The sequence below is a fragment of the Centroberyx gerrardi genome, chromosome 24 (assembly GCF_048128805.1).
Source record: "Centroberyx gerrardi isolate f3 chromosome 24, fCenGer3.hap1.cur.20231027, whole genome shotgun sequence".
Taxonomy (NCBI): domain Eukaryota; kingdom Metazoa; phylum Chordata; class Actinopteri; order Beryciformes; family Berycidae; genus Centroberyx; species Centroberyx gerrardi.
In genome coordinates, this window is record NC_136020.1 from 9,960,653 (window position 1) to 9,983,113 (window position 22,461).

At 43.5% G+C, this 22,461-nt stretch overlaps 1 protein-coding gene across 3 annotated transcripts in view; it reads right to left on the minus strand.

Moving 5' to 3' along the window:
• cacna2d1a (calcium channel, voltage-dependent, alpha 2/delta subunit 1a) overlaps positions 1–22,461 on the minus strand; it is an 88,229-nt gene that overhangs the window by 60,573 nt on the left and 5,195 nt on the right. For all 3 annotated transcript variants that reach the window (XM_071905582.2, XM_078281875.1, XM_078281876.1), the window contains exons 2-3: positions 11,899–11,980; positions 10,124–10,240 (exon numbers count right to left, since the gene is read on the minus strand). In XM_071905582.2, the coding sequence (XP_071761683.2) occupies positions 10,124–10,240; positions 11,899–11,980 (199 nt within the window). The remainder of the gene's footprint in view (positions 1–10,123; positions 10,241–11,898; positions 11,981–22,461) is intronic.

The following is a 22,461-nucleotide window of genomic DNA, read 5'->3' on the forward strand; positions in this document are numbered from 1 at the left end:
AGCTGCCATAGTAACAGCGTCTCTCATTCTCCCTCATGGCCATGCAATTTCACCGAGACTGAAGGAGGTAATATATTAAGGTCTCTAGACTGCTCACAATATGAATTACACCCACAGGTCAGATCAATCTGCAGCAGAGCTTAAATCAACGAGCCAGTTATTCTGAAAGGCCACCACCATAGCCTGGGATGCCATCAGTATAATTTGCCTGGCAATAATAACTCCATGGCATATGACTTGTGAATCCAAAATTTATGATGCTGTGTATTGTCAGCTGTGGGATTATTGAGCAATTTTGAGATAATAAAGTTGGACAACCCTTTTTCCGGCGCTTGAATGAGAGAGATCCTCATTATGTGAAGTGCCTGGCTGCATAATGGCCTCACTTCAGAATGCAATAGGAAATAGAATATCACATATTGATTAGGATATGATCTTTACTCACGAAAGCACAGCATGTCATAATACAAAAGTGCATTTTGTGTGTGTGTCTCTCTCTCTCTCTCTGTATGTGTGTGAATGTATGTGTATTTCTGGGTGCATATATGTGATTTTTTGTGCAAGTGAATGCGTGTGAATGTGAGTGACTGAGTAAATGAGTGTGTGTGTGTGTGTGAGAGAGAGATCCCAGTCTGTGATTAGGGCTTTAACAGCGGTGTCTAATGACCCACAGCATGTCATCCAGTGTCGGCTTAATAACCCACTATCAGACACTGGAGCACAGTGACTCCTCTGTAATTACGCAGCACTACATAACACAACATTTAACTGTGTGCTATTCAAGAGCTCGGGCTTTTGGTCTCACCCTTCTTAGACAAGTTAATGAGCATGATTGCTGTTGGAGAAGCAATTTCTTTTTAAAGAGGACATATGGTAGATTATGGTGGATGGAGGTGCTCGAATGGAAGTTTTCTCTTGTTTTGTTTGCCTGGTGTTGAGTGGAGAGAGAGAGAGAGAGAGAGAGAGCGGCAGAGAGAGAGAGAAAGAGAGAGAGAGAGAGAGAGAGAGAGAGAGAGAATGACAAGTGATTCATTTCGGGGAGTGAGGAATCTGTTTATGATGACCATGTTGCCTAGCGACCAGGGTGTCATGGTAACCTGCCGCATCCATGGTCCATGCTCTGCGGAAAGCGAAAGCTCCCATGCGATGGCAACACAAGGGACCCAAAAACATTTCGGTCATTATCTTCCCATTGTAGTGTAGTCCGTCTTCCTCCTCGGCAATTAAGACTCTACTAAAACCTGCTTCTCCGTCCCCGGTGCCAACAACTCCCTCACAATTAAGACATTTTTTTTCCTATCGATGGAGAGCCATGGTGAGAGTGATTTAAATCAACACAAGAGGCCGGAGTTGGAAAACAACTGTTGTTTTTGTTTCCAAAATGGCCGCCAACTGTGGCTCAGACTCTGGTGGGGAGCCAAAGCCTTTTAGATCCGCTGCCAAAGTGCTAATGCAATCCCAGGACTGAAATAACCCTCACCGATCAATATTCAAATAGCACAATCCTCGGCTGTCTACTCCGTGCTCCTCCATCGTCTTTTCCCCTTGTGCTCTCCCTCACTCTCTCATGGTCCGTTTCTTTCTTTGTCATTTCTTTTTTTAAATTTCCCTTGAGAAAAATGTTTATTGAAACAAAGAACCTCAGTCCCTCTGGTCCCTTCCTTTCATTATTTCTCTATCTCACTCTTCCTTTCATTCTCTCTCTCTCTCCTCTCGTTTTAATCATGACGTCGCCTCTGCAGGTCAGCCTGCTCTCTTGTGCGCAGGCAGTCTGTCTCGGGGCGTTCTTGGCAGGCCGCCATGTCCCCCCTAAGCAGGTGCTTTTGTCACCGAGCATCCCTCAAGGTGGGTACAAAGCGTCAGAAGGAGTTCCTTGAAGGCACTCACACAGAATAACCTTCCCCTCGTCCCAGCAAAGTCAGTCCGCTCTCCAGTTTTAGGCCATCTTGAGCATCAGCCATCAGCTAGAGCCGATACTGGACAGATACTGTAATCCCCCCTTGGCTCGCACATTGTCAAAAATACGGACTGTAAGGACTGTATTCTTCAAAAGACACATAAAGAGTGTGTCATTATTTTTGCATTCATTTCATAGCTTCCCAATCACATTTACATCTCGGCTGTAAATCCATTCAATGTTAATTAAGCTGAATTTCTAGGAGTTATTGATCAATTATTTCAAAGAAAATTCTCAGCTGGAAACATTAATTAGTGGTATAACAACATGAAATAATTAGTAATCCTTTTACTTCACAGCACATACATCTAAAACACATATGTTTTATATTCTCTGACATACTACACACTACATTTACATTTTCTTGGAGCAACCACGAGTCAACTTGAACACGCAACCATGCGTGTCAAGTACAGTAAATGACACAGAACTAAACAGAATCTACACCAAAACATGCTCCTACTTAAAGAACCAGAAGCAATTTAAAAGTAATCAATGCCTAACAAATTTCTTCTCAAATTTCTTCTTCTTTCCAAGGTTGCATCAGGAGTCAGAGAAATGGCCTTGTGCACAGCGCTCACCAAATCCCAATAATGTTTTTTGTCAGCCTGCATGATTTCATTGCAATTAAGTTTATGTGACATTATTTTAAGATAAGTCATGATTTTCTTCTCCTACTGGCTCATTATATTGCATACACTGTGAAAAATACCCATCTTAATAAGTCATTTAATTTAGGATTGAGTCTTGATATCGTATTTGATTTCCAATGCAAATCAAGAATTTTCTTGAATAAAGTGTCTTTTTTCTTGATACAAGTTTAGTGATCTAGCTTATTCTGCCTTGTTTCAACATACTGACATTTGTCTCTAGACACAAGTAAAACTGAACTGGAAACTGGATTTACCGCATCCTATTGGCAGAATTTTTCACTTGCTTTGAGATAAATAAGCTTTTAAGACTTCATATGAGACTAAATAATAATGACTAAAGATGACATTTTTTTGCAGTGTATTTGTCTGAGTTGAGGATGTTTCCAGTATCAGCAGCTGTGTCATGCTGCTTTGCAACCAAAACAATCTTTTCCTCCTTTCTATGGTAAACGGACGCAGCCACTGGAGATCTCTGCTGGTGTCGGTGTGGGATGAGAAACGGCCTATTCCACTGGGACAAGTTAACCACAGGCCCCATCAAAGAGTCGCGGTTAAGAGGAGGGTTAAATAATTGATGAGGACAGAGTGAGAGGAGTCAGAGGCGGCCTGGATATCAAAGAGAGAGACGATCTGGGGCAGTTTAAAAAAAAATAGGAGCTCAGGTCGACGTGATGACCAAACACAAACATACAAGTGTGTGTGTGTGTGTGTGTGTGTGTGATGTGTGCGTTCATTCACAAGTAAACAACAACCCACACACGAAATTCACAGCTGCACAGTCAGATACACGCAAGCTCAGGGTAGATGTAATGACAGGGGCAATGTGAGCGTAGTACAGTGGAGGAGGATCTGAGTCACAGGGGAGATACCGACAGAAACCGAGAGAGAAGCAGAGAGAGAGAGAGACAGAGAGAAAAACAAGAGGAGGTAAAGAAAGCAGGGCAGCAGGGTGGTGCAGGGAGGAGTGAGGCCGGTTTGTGATCAGTCAGTCAACCAAAGCGTAAAGGAAAAATCCACCCTAGAATACTTTAACACTGCTGAAAATACAGCTACTGGCGATGTAGCTTGTATTTCTGGGCCGACTCTGTTGTTTGGTGGTGTATTTATCTCATGGATAACTGGACAGTTAAACAACATGACATCATGTTAAGATATTTCCAACACATCTGTAATGGAGTCTAATGGGGGCGACTCTCGCTTTTTCCCTACTGGAAAGCACTGCGAACACTAATTGCTCTCTCCACCTACATGTGCAACTCACAGCTGAATGCAACAAGTTCACACCTGTTCTCTGGTGGTTGTCGAAAGGCATTCTGGGAAATGTAGGGCATCACTAACTGAAGTACAACAAAAGACACTTCATCACAAAATAACTCTTGGAATGCACTGAGCATCACAGATTGATGAAATATAACAGTAGAAGAGTGTCTGAGGGTGGAATTTTCCTTTAACAACACAACAAAAACCGCCCATTACATGTTTTCTCATCACATCCATATTTGTATGTCAGCATTTAACAGTTAAATTGCACAAACTTGCACTATACTGCACTATTTTTAACCACAATGTAACCACTGAAACATAGCAGTCTGGGAATAATGGAGGATAATGGCAGGTTTTAGTGTCACATTATATCAGTAGACTGGGTTTCAATGAAGAGTTTTAGTTTCGTGGTCTAAACGCTGTTTCAGAGACTTGTACACCCCGCCACTAACCATTTCCTGGTAAAAAAAAAAAAAAAAAAAAAAAAAAAAAAAAAGAATGGAATGAAGAGGAAAGAGATGTTAGAGGGGGGAGGCAGGCGGGAGAGAGAGAGGGAGTCACATTTTAAAGTGAAACATTTCCTTCTTTTCAGCAGCGTTTATCATCCATATTCCAACAGCGCCTCAGCCACACACACACACACACACACACACACACACACCAGACGAAACAAGAAAGGACAGAAAGGGAGAAGGGAGGAAAACGGGGAGAGGGAAGGAGGAAAAAAAATGAAGAGTGACAGAAGAGCAGGGCGAACTTATGGGAAAGGAAGTAAGAAGGGGTTAAGAGCGATAAGGACGGCAAGACAGAGATGGAGGGAGGAATGACAGGGGGAAAGGAGGAGGTGGGAAGGAGGAATGAAATGTCAGACGTAACGAGAATGGAATTACAAGGCGGAAAGCCGGTGAGGAATCAGAGGAGAGGGAGGTGAGCTCAGAAAAGCAGAAAAAAAAGCAGGAAATCTGTTCGATCCCATTAGAAACTAATGGGAAAAACAGAAAAATCAAATCCTGGAACGGTGTGATTTCACTTGTGTGCATACAGACTTGCTGTTTGGCCGCATGTGGAGCGTTGCATGTTGTCTGTGTCTTTAAAGCTCGAGTGACTGTAATCTCCAGAGGTTTATAAGCAGTGAAACTGAGCTACTGTACAGCGACTGTCTAACAATCAGAATCTGACTCATCTCCTGCAGTATCAAAGAGATCTGGGAGACAACTCTCTGTCTAGCTCTGTCTCTCCCACACACACACACACACACACACACTAAGATCATACACTAGTTCTGGATGGGAAACAAGACTTTCAGGGGGTTTGTCTGAGGTAAAAAGTTCTGCACAATGTTCTCAGCACTGCGTTGGTTCCTTTCCAGTTGGGAATTACAGTTTCGCTGGTTATCATTTTTAAAGGTGACGCTTATCGCATACAGAATACCGCGCTACGACATGAAAGAGGCATATTTCTTTGATCGCGTCTGCGTGGTTTTGAAACAAAATGATTTCCCCAGTCGGATCACGGCAGCGCTCAGGGAACATTAGCTTGAAATGGTTGAAATAACTTTTCTAAAGTCACGGACGGGTGAGGAGTGATATTCCAAACATAGGCGAGTCTATGGGGAATATTCCAGAAATGTAAAATGATACAGGAGTGATGAGATTAAGAGTCCAAAGCTGCTACGATAATGTCTGCCCAGCCAGTAGGCCAGCCGAAGACGGGAAGGGAAAAAGTGTGCTTGGGTTATGTGTGTGTGTGTGTGTGTGTACGTGCATTTCAAGTATACACAAGCAAGTGAGACAGACAGCAAGAGACAGCAAATGAGTGAGAGTGAAAAGGACGGGAAGCACAAGTATGGGAAAAAAATTGAAAGATTTGTTCGAGCTGAGTGTCAGACAGAAACGACAGTGACAGAAAGGAAGAAGCGATGTGGTGCAGAGGGAGATGGATGGATAAAGACAGAGATGGACAGGAAGAAGGAAGGAAGAGAGTCGATCTTCTAAGCAGTATCTGTCTAACTCTCTATCTCTACCACACCCCCACACTCATCATGGGGAACTGAGGAGCAAAAACGCTCTCTGTCCTCTTGAGATAGATACAAGATGCAGCATAAGTGGATGTGTGTGTGTGTGTGTGTTCACAAATGTGCATTGTACACATTGTATTGTGCACATACAAATCAATATACTGTACTACAGTCTGTGTGCTTCTGTATTATCTGCAAGTGTGTACAAGCATGAATAGAACAGAACAGAACAGAGTAGAACAGAACAGAACAGAACAGAGTAGAACAGAACAGAGTAGAACAGAACAGAACAGAACAGAGTAGAATAGAATAGAATAGAATAGAATAGAATTGAACTTTATTGTCCAACCTAGGCTGGGAGTTTGTCTTCAGTCTAACCTCAGACAGTAAAAACATCAATTAAAAGCACACACATAATACAACAGTACAGACGCAGGACAGCCACAAATCAATAGGCAAATAAAGTTTGTAAGACCACGTGTTTTTGAGGGATTCTTTCCTGGCAGAGACTTCTGTTTCTTCCTGTGGGTGTCAGGTGTTTGACAGTAAGCAGAGAGTAATGTAACGCACACATACGAAAACACTCAGCTCGGCCAGAATGAAATAACAACAAAACAGAAACTTTGACAAAACCAAATTAAGGGGTCATATTTACCGTGATGAATTACCTTAGCTTGGGCCATTTTCAAGTCTGTGGAAGTTGTTTTTCATACTGTGCAAGAATGAATGGCAGCAAATGGATTCTACTGAAGAAAGGAAAATAAGCCCTGATATCTCCAACTATGCTGACTGTGTGCAGAGAAACGTAAAAGAGGGCAGCAACTTAGACGTTTGGCATAAAAAACACTGGTATTATCCTTTAAGACTGAATATGACACTAACATGGTCTGTAACATTGTTTGCTGTGATGGAAAACCTGTCTCCCTCTACATAGTCACAGCGGCCGGCAGACGAGAGATCGCATGTGGAGCGAGCACAAGCGTCAACCAGAGTGATTGAATTGGGGTGACAGGATGGGCAGATGTCACACTGACAGACAGCAAATCCAAGATGGCCCCTGATTAAGTTAATGACAGCAGCCATCATTCTAATTGGATTGTGTTCACTGACAATTGCGGGCACACACGCACACACACAGGCACACAGGAGTAAACAAACACTTGCAAAGCATAGCCAGAAGAGACAAGCTGCCCTAGTGTAAAGGGAAATGCCACCAGTCTGTGACGCGGTGTCTATCCTGCTTATCTCAAGCATAACAGCCTGAACTGTACAGCTGCAGGGAGTGGAAGTACAGACAATTTCAGTGGGGTTTAAAGGGCTGTGGCATGACAGAGAAAAAACTCTTACAGTACTCATCCAACTTAAAGTAAAATCCACCCTAAAACACAGTTTAAAAAAAAGCTATTGGTGATGTACAGTACCTTGCATTTCTGGGCCTTTTCTGTTTTTTGGCAGTGAACTTTTCTCATTACCACTGATCACTGGCCAAATGTAGATGACCTGACATCACATAAAGAAATTTTATGACAGAAAATGTTTCAACTCTCTAAAACATCAATGGTAAACATCAGGTTTTGGTGTCAGGCTCCTCAGAATCAAAAAGCAAGAGCTTCTTTCCACACTCATCATTTTGCACCGATGTTCAACAGTCATACAGGGAGAAATCCATCGTAGAAGAGGCAGAGATACCAGTTTCTCCACCTACAATAGCCTCAATAGACCAGAATGCAATGCAGCCACAAGACATGTTGTGTTTTGAGTAAGGGGCACAACTGGAAAAACTCACTCTCTTGCTGTTACTATACTATCTCTATCACTAGCGCTATTGCTCTCTCTGCCTACACATACTGAATGCAACAATTTCATGCCGGTTCTCTGGGGGTTGTTGAAAGGCATTCTGGGAAACATATGAAATCACTAATTGAATGCATTGAACATCACAGATTGATGGTATATAACAGTGTATCCAAGGGTGGAATTTTCCTTTAAAGCCTATTCAGAGTATATGTGTGTTTTTCCTGCCCGCATGTGTGTGGTTTCTTTGTATGCATGCATGCCTTCTCTGTATGTGTGTGTGTCTATGTGTGTGTGTTGGTTGCTACCGAGGGAGGCAGGGAGTCAGCTGAATGGCCTAATAGGCACGAGTGCCGCTGCGTGAAAAGGAGGAGAGTGCTGCTCACTGAATGGTGCAATAAGAGGCCGAGGTCCTAATGGACGGCAGGTCTGAATAGGCCTCTACTGTACTGGCCCAAGGCACTCACAGACTTACAATGCTTCCTACTGTTCTCCCTCTCTTTTCCACTCATCATCATCTCTCTCACACACTGAGCCATTCCGTTTCTCTCTCTCTCTCACACACAGAGCCATTAACTCTCTCTCTCGCTCTCTCACATGATCACCTCATGCTGTGTAAGAAGCTACTAAAATCCTTTCCAAATCAAGCCCAAAAAGAACAAGGGATCAGCAGAGGGAGAAGGAGGGAGGAAAGAGAAAGGGAGGATATTAGAGGTGGAAACCTATAGGGAGGGGTTTCCTTGCCACATACATTGAAACCAAGGCAGAGGAATATTACATTAAGGTAGGTCAGGTCAAGAACATTACAGCTGCTGCAGCCGTCCATGAGCCACGGCCTCCTTCCCCATATACTTCCATTTCAGTCCAGGCTTTTACTGTGAGCTAAGTGGACCCAGCTACTACTGTGGTCCCTCATATCCATCGATCGCCCATAAAGCTCGCTCAATTCCGCCTCATTACCCAGAAGACCACGGTGAGCGCATTGAGCTAATTTAGCCGCCATGCCAACCTGTGACGTCTTCAGTTCAACTCTCACGCAGGGACAAGTAAATACAGTCCGTGGGAGGAATGCAGAACATCGGCATATGGTGTTTTGTTAGTCACATTATTCCTCTTTCTCTCTCTCCGTTTTCACACTTGCAGCGAAGAGCTAAACAACCGCTGTAGCCTTGCGCAGGTGAAGCACACAGCAGATGGTGTTGATCGAATGTGAGAACGGCACCTGCATCTTAACATCTCTGTTCCATCGCCGTCAAGTCGCCGAGCAGTCGTGTTTCTCTCCCAAGGTGTGACGCAACCACGCCGAAAACTAATTGTCCCTCGTCCCTCGGCAATTATCGGGATGTAAGAAAAACAAAAGGCTTGACTGGATTGATGGGGTAATCAATGAGAACGTAGCTATGGCAACGGGCTGTCAGGCTTAATTGGATATTTCTGGCTCTTAGAGCTGGATTGATCGTGTCCGGGAGTGCCTGGGGATCCTAATTTAGTTGGCTAGGTGTACTGGCGTGTTCGGACTAAGGAGCAGTGAAAGGTTATATGGATCAATTTAGCTTGTAGAGCAGGGGACTAAAACTGCCAGGGTCCCACTGGGGCGACCCATGCTAAAAATGTATGTATTCATTGTAGACTAAGATGCTTTAGACAAAATCGCCCTCTCAAACAGCATATCTTATAATGCAGTTAACTAGGTGTTCTGTGCTTTTGCAGGATCAGTAAAATGTTATATAGACTTATTTAATTAGCTTTGTGTTCTGTGTGATTTACACAAAGAAGGAAAACAATCTTCGCAGCTCTACCAAGGTCCTTGGGTTGTGTACTGAGCTATGCAACAAGGAAGAGTTCAGCTATACTTGGTGAATAGTGTCAGGAAGAGTGAGGATTCCTGGAAGTTGAAACTAAGCTGAATGAAAATCAGCAAAAACAGCAAAAATATAAAAAAACACACAGAAACAATGAACTTCTATCATTTTTTGGCATGTAACCAACTGGTATCATCTCGCTGGAGGATGTCTAGTTATATTGGATCACTATGTGGCCTAAAGCAGTGGCTGTGTTCCAGTGTCTATTCTGACCTGAAATGAGGAGAAGCAGATTGTTTCTGTGTGTTTCATGGTCTCTGGGCGGTGTGCTAGGAGAGACAATGGACCCCATCTAACAAACAGACTCAAATTTGCATTCTTTGTTCTAATCACAGATTGATATTCCACAGCTTTTGATCGTCAGATTGATAACAAAAAAAGAAAGATATATTCAATCTCAAAGCCTATATGGTATTACAACTATCACTGCGCGAAAAGAAGTGACAACCAAAATCCACTCTCAACATCAAAGGCTTCCTAGAGGTGGCATGGTTGGTAAGAGAGACTGTCCTATAAGTGGAAGGTTTCAGGGAGATTTTTGAAATACTTTCACCAGCTTTTAATGCAAGATACTCACCTTTAAGGCGCGGGAGCGGTTGGCCAGCAGTTTCTCGATGTTCCCTGCAGCAGTCGCCACCAGTTCTCTGGGGTTGTTGGACTCCACACTGAAGTGCTTTTTATGTTTATCGTATATCTGAGCCAATCAGAAGAGAAGAGCAGAGGTCAGAGGTCAGCATAACAGGAAACTTAAGCTGGTTTGAACTCCAAATCCTAGACGACTAGCCTAAACCGGTGAATTCAGATATATTTATATTTTTGTTGGATTTCAATATACATTATCGTTCCCCTAAGAGCGAGAGGAGCAGGTAGGGGTTAAAGGGATAGGACACCCTCAGTTTTAGCCTTTCTCTGCACAATTCTGAAAAATCCAGAAGAAGTGGCTGTGAGAAGCGGTGGTGTGTGTGTGTGTGTGTGTGGTTTAGGGTTTGGGCATGGAGTGTTGAGAAATGTTTCTAACCAAAGCTCGACTTACTGTATCTGAGGCTGAAAATCTTACTGGCCTGTCATCTTGTATCCTTCATTGGACTTCACTGACCAAAGCACAGTGATTAAAAAAGGAAGCTACATGTCCAGTGATTAAATTGCAATGTCAGGTTATGTCACAAGACTATTTACTGTGCTATGGAATATGATCTAGCAAAAGAAATAAGAAACGCAAATGCCAAACAGCCAATTATTTAGCAGCCTAAGGGGTTTTCATTGTCCGACATTCAAACCGCAGAACTGAGGCGCGCGCATGTCTTTGTCTTCATCCTCCAGGCTTCTGACAGATTTTGCTTTCATGTAAGAGTAATATTAAAGGGTAATACGACTGAATTTCAGATTTTAATTATGTTATTCCTATGACCTAGTACAGCTCGTTCAGTAAGTGAACAATGACATCACATAAATGCACAGCTCCTTGGAGAATTATTATTAGGAGATGAGGGTCATAGCATCCAGACACAATTTTTTTATGTTGGAACTGATAACGCTAGTCTTACACTAAAGCTTTTTAGGTGGTTACGTTAAAGCAAATACTGTCCATAGAGTCAGTGTACCATTCACAGTGTATGGAAGAGTTCCAAGGAGTCTGGATGGAGGGATGTCTGCATGCTGTGTATGCTGTGTTTAAAGAAAGACTCCAAAAGCATCAGGTATTGATACAGCAACAGAAGAAGAGAATTCATCGAGAATTCATTGTGTTTTGTAAAGTCTCATAATGACTTCAGTGATGCTTTTAGGTTGACTGATTTTCATCTCGAAAAGTAAATCATATCAGTTAATGTGGATCTAAACAGCTTCTTCCCTACTGCAATGACGTCAGCTGTAGGGGTGTGTGTGTGTGCCTGTGTGTGTGTGTGTGTGTGTGTCAGTGTGAGCACTAGGCCCAGCACAGTATAGATTTGACACTGATGGCCTCTGATTGTGTACAATGGCCTGGCAGAATGGAATGATGCTGCATTATGTTAATGAGAGGCTACTATATATAGGCTGGTGATGTGTTGTGACAGCTGAAGCTGTGTGAGGAAGAGTTGTGGGCGTTAATGAGAGCGAGAGCGATAAGTGGCAGGCAGAATGCACAGTAATTCCTGTCTTGCATCTGGGTAATGAGGTTTTACAGTATGACAAAGATGAGATGGTTGTCAACTTTTTTTTTTTAAATTGGGTCTAAAAGTGAATGTATATGTGAAGCATGAGAGTAAAAATGAATGCATTCGTGAGTGGAATTCCCTTGTTTTTTAGTGTTTTCAAATGTAAATGCGCGTGTGTGTGTGTGTGTGTGTGTGTGACACAGAGAGTCGTCTTTACCTGTATTAGGTTCTGCATGCCGCTGGCTGTGTCTGTCATTGAGATCAACTCTTTCTGCATCTGATCCACCCATTCCTTTATCCTGCGAACATAAAGAAAAACAAACGATCAATCAACCAACCAATCAAAACCGTTCACTCCTCTCCCTCCTCCAATGGAAAGCTCCCCATTGGCCCATCAAATCAAATTTGTGGAACTGCTTCAATCCCAGTCGCTCTCACTTTGCCCCACATATCATGTGACATGAACAGGGCATTACTGCTTACTATCGCAATATGCTAAAATACTGTATAAATTCAGGGGCAGCATGAAATAATAATGTTTAGCCAAGAGAATATATTGCTCTGCTCCACATGAGCTGTGCATTAGGGCAAGAGTTATTCATGGTTGTCAGCATGAGAGTGTCAGATTTTCGGGGTTGAGAGGCTGGTTAATGTATAATGTATCAGAGAGAAAGGAATAGAGAAAGAGAGAGAAAAACGAGAGAGAGAGAGAGAGACAGGAAGAGACTTTAATAACAGCTTCTACTGTAAAATGCTGCGTAAATCGTCAAAGAACAATACAAGCTCAGCATCACAAGTGAACAACCAGTAATATTCTCATATCAATGCAACGAAAAGAAAAAACAAAGGTGGTGTATGTGTGTGTGTGTACAGTATGTGTGTGTGTGTATGTGTGTGTGTGTGTGTGTGCCCACATATGTAAACAGTGACTACCAGAATGTCTAAACTGTTATAAATCTATTTTATTTCCCTTTACATAGCCATGAGGCTTTTAAGGACACAGGATCCTGATACGACCCCCTGGCATAGTTAAGGAGGTGTGTGTGTGTGTGTGTGTGTGTGTGTGTGTGTGTGCGCATATGTCTATTTCCATACCCCTAAGTGTCAAAACACCAATGAATCTCATTACTTGGCAGGTGAGACATGATAGCGTTACACACACCCAATATGCAGTGTGCAAGGTTATCTTAGTATCTCAGCATCTCATCTCAACATATAGGGCTAACATATGTCTGTCCCTGGTGCACCCATGTGAGCACCCAGAGGTAGAGGAAAAGTCTAAAAATCTAAATTGCAAGAGGCAGAATTATTCTAGCAGTGGTAAAGATGTTTCAGACAGCCTCCAACGTGCAGAATCTCAGGCCAACAAATCAAGTTGCACTTCAGAGGAAATCTTTGATTGCATTTAAATGGAACAAATCCAAAACATTAAAATGCCATTTTTTTTCCTCCGCTGAAAAAGAAATTATGGAGGAAAAGCCGTGTCTACATGTTCATGATTCATACTGCAATCGTGGTATTAAACAATATATTTTTGTCAGCCTTGTGCCTTTCAACTGTACATACATTTTCAGAAGCCTCTAAAAACAACACGCATATACCTACAGACACTCCCCCCAACCCCTTTACAGCAGTCAATAAAAAATACATGACAGAATCCATAAAGAAAATTAACCTTTCTCCCCCCCGGTGTGAATTAACCTCTTCCCCTCCCAGACTGCTGTGGGCCTTTGACATATGAACCCTGTCTCTGTTATCTTATTTAAAAAACACAGTGTAATGTGAGCAGGCTTAGCTCACGCTGGAAATGTGCGGCATAGCAGCCACATATATTTAGCCTTCTGAGAGACAGCTGCTTGGGGCAGAGAGCAGTTATAGGACGGACGTACTGTCAGCACATTGCTCTTTCTACCCCCTATCACACTTGTCCATAGACACACACACACACACATCCAAACACCTACACACACACAAATAGGCAGATATCAGCCCCTACAAATGACACTTCAGTGGATTTATGTTTCAAACTCATAGCTGGTATCTCTGTTGACTACATGCAGCCAACTCTAGGGTCGAGACAAGGTCCACTGGCTGTGTAATGAGCAGGTGTGTATTGAGCTTGTTGTGCATGTGCAACGTCCAAATGAGCCCAGTAGGCCCTAAACAAAAGGGGTGGAGCGTTACAACAGGTGTTGAATGGGGATACGGTGAATGGGTGTGCATGTGTGCTCTATCAAAAAGGTAAAGGAAGTTCAGCATCTTATGTTTATACACTGTGCTCTAGTTGCAACAACCGCACACTTCTACATGAATTCAATTAATTAATACGAATAGAGCAATATTCAGTTTTCATTGCCATATTCCCTGTGGCAATTAGCGGGCTAAAACAGCTGCTGAATTGCATTTTTTTGTCTTCTGTTTCATATTTACCAAACCTGTTGGCCGCACTACACTACATTCACATACAAACAGTGAGTGTATAGTCTGATGCGAGGTAATGAGTGAGCAGAATGCATATCCCTAGTCGCTGATCCAAGGTCAGCATGGCATTTCTACATATAGTCAGCTCTGGTTCATGCACTAGTTGGCCCTGCCAGGTCTACAGTGCATCTCTGCAGAGCTCTAATGAGGAGAGGGCTGCACCTAAAACCTCACCCACGGAGGGTCCGCAATTTGTGGGTAAAAATATTTCGTTCACTCACTAGCCTGCAGCAGCTTGGAGGCTCCTGAGGTCAGGTTGTAATACTCAATGTTGATGGCTCATTCTAAACTAACAAACGCTGGGATGAAAATTGGAAATCTCAGTGACCCGGCTTGAAAAAGCAAAATCCCCTGGGTAAACACTGAAAGGACAAGCAACGCTCTGATTAGCCACTTCCACAAACAACCAACTCCCTCTTATCAGTAAAAAGCATAATATTTTCCCTGCATAACACCGGGGTGTGTGGCTTCCTCAAATTAAGTGAAGGAAGAGCATACGTTTCTTTAAGTATAGAGGCAGACTAAAGAAAGGGTCTGAAAAAAAGGAGTTTCAACAAAGAAAAATGCACGACAACAAAACCGTTTGATGAGAGGATGGAAACTTGGAGCAGGACATGGAAAAATGAGATAGCATCATTATCCCCTCCCCTTCTAGGCTCCTACTCCCTCCCTCTCTCTCTCTCTCTCTGTCTCCTCAGGGGAAATCGGAGAGGGGGGCGAAGTGGAAGGGAAGGAAGCCCCCAAAATGGCGGGTGAGCCGGGTTAGAGCCACTCGGCTGCGGCGGTTGCACACTGCAGGGCTGGAAATGAGAGGAGCCATGTGAAACCCAGCCAAGTGTGAGACCTGCTGGCATTACAAGCCTCCCTTTCTCCCTCACTCCTCTCATTGAGTCATTAATATCACCACTTACAAAGCAGACTGTTTCTCTGACAGCCGATTGTTGACGTTTCTTTTCACCCGTCTTCTTCCTGCTTCCCTTTGTTTCTTTTAGCGCTGAGATGAAAAGCTGAGGATACCTGTCTCATCCAGCGGGTTGTTTGTGATGGTAAAAACGCGGCTCATGGTCCATGCAGTACAGATCATCATGGGTTCACTGACTTCAGAGAGCCTGGAGACACACTTGGTTGGAGTTTAGATGAACAGATCGTCTGATACGGGCGCTCCAACATTCACGATATGACATTCAAATTTCATCAAGTTCTTTCCATGTCCACAGACACAAATACAAACGTGCCAGTGTGTTAAACGGCGTGAAATGAGATGAGGTGATGGTGAACGGTGCCAACATTACTGCAGATCCTACCACATCTCTGCTGTAGTCAGATCAATTGAGAAAAAAAACAAATAATGAACCACAAGAAATGCCTTCTACGCTGACAGTATGTCAGTGGGCGTGTGAGAATTTCTCACAGCTATTTCAGTCCAGTCCTTGACTAGACTAGTGCACATGTGTCTTAATTTGTGTTTGACCCATGTGGCCTTATGTACAGTAGCTGGTGGCTAGACAAAGTCCCCCTCCCCCTCTCCCTCTAATGGCTGGAAGAGAAGCTGCCTCTCTCAGTCCAGCTGTCACATGTGTGTGAGTGCGCACACGCGTGTGTGTATGTGTGTAACCAGAGCACTGGGTCTTTTGGAGGGCAGTAGGGGGTTGCCCAGGTCAAAGGTCACCAGGACAGGTGCAGCTCTTTTACAGGAACTCTTAATGTAATGAAGTGGGTGTGACCCACTTGAGTGTGTGTGTGTGTGTGTAGGACCAGTATTAAATGACCCATCATTTAGAGTGCTGGACCAGACTGTATGACAAAGCATTGGATGACTAGGTACAGTATGATGAATTAGGCTTATATGTAACCCATGATGTAACCCCAAGCACACACACACACACAAACACACACACCCTGGGGAATAAGACAAGCACAAAGAGGCCAGCCTTCAATCTGCACCGCCTGACACCGCTGTGGGTGAAACAGCAACAGTTGCAACTGGAGAGCTGAATTTCTAACACATTTGGCTATTCCTCATAAAATACTTGACTTTACCAATTTACCACATAAACAACATAAACATATATACATACACACATAAACATATACAGATTGTACAGTGTGTATGTGAGGTGATAATGTTCAGGTGCTTGTTTAGATTTTAAATGTTAGAATGTTACTGCTGCTGTTTTATGATGCACAAACAAATAGTTGTCTGTAATTTAAAAAAATGAAAGGTAAATTAAATGGAAAAACACAAAGATGATTTACCATCGAACTAGCCTGAGTGCACATTACCACTTGTCCACAGGACTTATTCAGCTTTCCATTTGCTATCTCGTAGAAGTAAACTCAGATTTTAATTTAAGTTCAACTTTTAAAGGAACACCCTGACTCACCATTAGAACCTAAAAAAAACAAAACAAATGCCAGCCTCCTGCCAGTTAGGAGGCAGTACACAGAGCAGACCAATCCCAGGGGTGGACACAGGGAAGTGGATAAGCTCCCAGAATAGAGAGTGAGTCAGAGTGAGAGCACTGCTGCCTTACTTCTGTCTACACTGACCCCTCCGGCCAAGCTAAGTGTGACTTCTCCCTCTGGTTGTTAGTTGCTGCGCAGCTGTTGGCTGCACTGAAACCGGGGTTAGGTCAATTCACTTTCAGTTCAATCGATTCAGGAAGTGTATTTGCTTCAAAATTCAAAAACTACAAATGTTTTGCCATAAAACGTTTCTTTGGTCCAATCTATGAATAAATCATTAACAAGGAAAGATCTATCAGTATTATGTCAATTACAGCTTCAATTTCCATTTTGAATTGAACGAATTGAACATGAATTGACCCCAACCCTGACTCAAACTTTGTTTCTACCTATCTTTTCAAAGGACAAACCGTTCAAGGTTTAGATAAAAAGCTCACAGTCATGCTGTTATGAAGGGAGTTTGTAAGAGTTTGTAATCCAACTTTAGATGGCTCCCAGATGGAGTTCATGGGAAGAAGCTAGAGAAAATTTACCTTCAAGCCTTTTCAGCAGAGTCTTGTCTCTACTTTTGTACCCAACTTGTCTCTGTGTCCTTTCTATAAAGTAAGCAGTGAGGGAACCTAAAACACCCTGTAGACTGGATTCTGATGCTTTAGGCTAGAACTCAAGCTATAAGAAGTAGTATGTGACGCTTTCCATATCTCGTTGGTTAATAGGCAACAGCTACTGCAAATCTCACTGCTTCGACGGCAGCTCACACTCTTGAGAACGCAACATGACGATATTAATATTCTAATTTCATATACGCCATTTCCTTGATCAACAGAGGCAGTGGCAGAAGCACACCTATGCCAGCAGTTCTTCTCCCACAGTGACCTTGCCTACATTGTCACTCAGCAGCAGAGTTTGTCAAGTACACCCGCAGTGTTATTAGCTTTATAACCACTCTGTTCCTTTTGCGTTTCCCTCTGTTTTTAGCGAGGGATAAACCTGACACCATGCAAACACCCCCGGCCGACGGAAAGCTGCGGCATATTGATCCGACAGCGCCGAACGCTACATCAGTCTGACTGAATCACCCAAGTCTGCCTCACGCCGGCTCAGAGGCCAGACATGCCTGGGCGCAACCAGCCAAATGAATCTAGGGCTCAATATCCAATCTCTGAGTTTCCACTTCAGCGCACTCTCGTCTTGTAAACATCCCCGTGTTTTGATACTCAGAACTCAGTCTGCGTATCCACATTTGATCTCTTAATACCGCCGAAACCGTCGGGGAGGAAGCACGGAAGCGTCTGACAGCGCACGCTCTCTCACGGGAATCCTTTTTTTTTTCTGCCGTGGAGTCGTGGTTTTCAGCACCGGGAGACAGTTGAAAGCCCTCAAATCCTCCTCTAATAGTAGTAATTTGGGCTTCTAATCTGTTCTTAGAGAGAGACAAGGCTGACGCCATTACGGGAAGCAGAGGAGATGCACAGAAAGATGGGGATGTTTGAGGATGGCAGCTTGGATGTAATTGAGCCACTGGGGAATAGCTAATAAGAGCTCTAACTGTGGAGTAAGGCATCTAATAAGCAGCCAGCCTGACAGAGCATTGTGGAAGACAAACAGTCACTTTCTGTCCTTCTCTTCCTGCCTCTCATTCCGCCTTTGTACTCATTTTGTCAGTCTTGTATAAATGCATTATCTACTCTTCAATTTATTTCTCATTTTCTCCATTGGTTCCTTCTTTCCCTCTCTTCTGACTCTCCATGGTTCTGACTCTCCATGGCATCTGTTGGCTATTCTTTGTAGTGTATAATGTACAGTATGTCTAGGATGAATTTGATGTTTTCCTTTGTATTTGATATACCATTTCATATCTTACCAGGGATTACAAATGATAAAAAGCCATTCATATGTATTAGAATGCATGTCTACATGAACTAAGCTATTACAAATGTTAGAAATTCCCTTCCCTCGTCCCGTTTGTCCTCCTCCCCTCTCTCTCCTCTCACAAGTACAACCATGGAGCGCAGAAGTGATGATATCCTCTCCTTTATCGAGGTCAATAACGCCATAATTGCAGGCTTTGTAAATGTCTCTCGGCCTCATTATCTTCCACGGCAAGACATTATTGATGTTGCTCCCTCTCTTCTATCATTTTCCTCTTAGCAAGTCAGAGCATTTTAACACGGCCCCCTTGCCTCGATCTGAAGAGCCTTGTTTAAGTGAAACCTTTGGCAACAGTGTTTGCTGCGCTCCATCAAGCACTTATGTCAGGGTGTATCACAGCTGTGGAAGAGCTGACTGGACACTGCATGAGACTATTATCAGGTGAAGGGGTGGTGGGCAATATTACACCAAGAGAGCAGGTGTGGGTTACGGAAGCTGTTTCCATTGGGATTGATTTTACAGGTGAGTTTACAGTCAAAGAAAAGCAGCCACAAATTGACTTGTTATGCTCAGATAAACTTCTAAACTCTACCATAGACTGTTAGAATATAAAAACTAGAAGCTGACTTGGAAGAAAATTAACAATTTCAGCATTGCTTTCTGAGTTAGCCCTCATACTGCTCTTGATTTGTTTCCTTTGTTTGGCAGGATGGTATATGGAGCATTAGTCAGTGGGATGCTCTTCATGCTGGAAGGTTACATTTTTAAGTGGGAAGAGACAGGGAACAGAACCTTTCAGTCGGTTGCCATTTTACACCCAGGTATTTTAGTGACTCTTCCCTCAAAGTGAAGGCAACAAAATAAAAAAAAAGACTGAAATTCTAATAGAATTCCCTGTGGAGGGGGCCCAAGAGCAAAGAGAATTTCCCTACGCAATAAAGGCATCGTATTCATTCACCTTCACTTCCAATCCAAGGGATGTAGATGAACAAAGCCAGCCCGGACCATTAGGAGGCCTGGGCATTGTACTGTACAATCTGTCCACTGGCAACATGAAGCTGCCTCAGAGGGCCGGGGGCCAGCCTCTCCTCCTACCCTTGCCCACGTTTGACCTCACACTCTGGGCCGCGGCTAGCTGGGACTGACTCCCTGTCCCCCTAGCACCTAGTCTGCCTCGTCCACACCTTCCCAGTCAAACGGCGTATACGTCCTGACAGAACTAACAGCTCCCATTGTATCACCTCTCCCCGCAGGTGCCTGAACACATTAAATGGAAGGAAACAGAATTGTTGTGACACCTGCAAGTGTGTGAACTCACCGCGGAGCAATCTCACCTGCTGGAGAGATTCTAGCACGATACCAGACCACGGAACGGCAACAGCAACTGAACCAAACTAGGGCGTACTGTATGCAACACATACATATTCATACAACGTCACAGCAAAGCCTCATACACATTACTGATGGAAGAAAGAATACTACAACTGACATACTGAGTTTTAGGCCAAGTCCAAGGTTATTGGTGTAAAAGCAGTTCATATCATAGTCAAAAAATGAATTAAACCTACGATCTCTGACATAGAAATGCTTCTATGGAGACATGGGGATCTGTGTGTGTGTGTGCAGAGTAAGGTTTCCCCCACGCGAATTACAAGCGCGCAGAAGATATCTCTCCTTTTCCCTCCTTTAGTCTTTTAAACTCCCTCTATCTTCGCTGTATTTCATCTCTCTCTCCTTCACCTTGTTCAACCCTCAGCCCTCCAGCTCTCTTCCTCTCTGCTCCGCGTCACTTTGAGCTCTGTTCAAATGACTAAACTTCAACGTCCCCGTCACCTTCACACTCTCTGAGCAAAGTCTCTATCCATCCATCCATACATCCAGCCCACCCTTCTGCCTCGCTACGCACACACACACACACACGATCCTCGGACGATGCGGTATAAATAGAGGAATTAGCCCCTTGGCCAAAATGTCCAATTAACGTCAATCTAGACGCCTACACAAGCAGACTACTGTTAGTGCTGTACTGAGTACTAGTCTCCCTGATGGCTACGCACACTGTCCACTGTAGTCTGAACACTGCCAGTAACAGCACTTACGCCGCAATACGACTCCATTATCGGGCTCAAGAGAAGCCATCATAGGCCACTGTGGGTCCACTTCTCTCCACGTCTCTCTCAAAATATTACACATCAGATACGGTTATGGCGTCTCACTGGATATTTTAAGCACTTAATGGCTCTAGTGTGCGATCAGGATAACACGGCCTATTGAGCCCCAAAACACAATTCCAGGTCTCTATATGAAAACTTTCATTCCAAAATGAGATTTTGACCACTTTTATGCAAAATGATTGCTGGCATGAAATACATTATGGAACGCTGTCCAAGTTATTAGCTACCTACAGGATTTTCTTTACAAAATACTACCATTTTCGTGGGAGTCATCATCAGTATTTGTAACATATGGATTAATTAACTTTCTTCAAATGGATATAACATTTTGAAATGTAATCCTCTGTATGTAAGTGAAGGCGAACCATAGGGTTTGACAATGACGTTTATGAATAGAGTCATCTATATTCTTTTTTTAATTATTGATGAATGAACTATTTCATTCTCCATATCTGTGTAGCATTTTCAAGTGAAATACTCCATATCTTTGCTGTCAGATGAAAGAAGCTTACATGTATCTTTTAAGATATGCCTTGTTTATAGCTAGACAACCATGCATTTTCAAGTTTATCCAATGGGTTTTGAAAGGCTTTTATGAGCCTGAGGGTTGTATAATTTTCTCAACCCATAGAGGACCAGGTAATCCTTCAACTCAAAGTTAAAACATGAAAATTACTAAAACTGGAGTTTCAAGGTTTTGACGTGGCAACAGTCAAGGTGAACCACAGGATTTGACGAACAAGTTTACTTGGACAATGTTCAGCCTCACAGTCTTTTTCTCCCAATTTATTCTACTGAGTGACAGTCATGTTTGGATTATAAAACTACACTTCCCATACTTTATATCCTTAGATCCTGTACAATATACAGATGTGCTTCCTGCACTGGACAGGGCTCCTGTCCAAACAGCTGTAAGCTATTCCCAAGGTTGCCCAGGCAACGGTGCAATGGAAAATTCCTGGGAATTTCCATGTGGCAAAGGATTACGGGGAAGCAATACAGCAGCAGCAGCGTTGCTTCCTAACTTCCCAGCTTTCCCTTCACATACACAGAGCGGAGGGAAATATCGTTCTCCCTTAAAGGAACCCGGGACGAGACACTTAAACCAGACGCTAAAGCAACATGCGGAGGCCACGCGTAAACCAGGGCTCCACAAACCTTCAGTGGAGGAGCGTGGGGGAGATTTATGGGAAGAGGGGGGAACAGCAACAATATCCTAGACAACAACCCGCCACCACTCTATATACCCCTCTGTCCTGTATCCTAACCTGAGTCTGAGTCTGGACACTCAACCCCCCTCCTTCCCCCAAAGACAAGGGCTTGCCTAAATATAGCCAGGGTTAAGAGGGGGGCAAAGGGGAGTGAGTGGGGGAGAGGGACAGAGAAAAGACAGAGAGAGAGAGATAGAGAGAGAGAGAGGGAGAGAGAGAGAGAGAGGGAGAGAGGAAGAATGAGTGAGTGAGAGGGAGGGAAAGGCATGAGGGAAGCGCAAGAGAAAAATAACGAGAGAGGATGAAAGAAAATAAAGCGCGAGGCGAGACCGCGAACATTAGCCTCGGGCACAGACCTTGCACCCTATGTGTGTGTGTGTGTGTGTAACAGATATAGCCCTCCAGCTGCTTGACTCTTGGTGAGAGCATGCCTCCTGAAATATACCTGCTAGCACCAGCTCCCTCATGGCGAGGAGGTGTCAATCACAGCATAAGGAAACCCTAGATAACTCTGACCGTATCCATATCCATCTGCTCGTTACACTTGACTCACCCTCTTCAAACCCATATTATCAT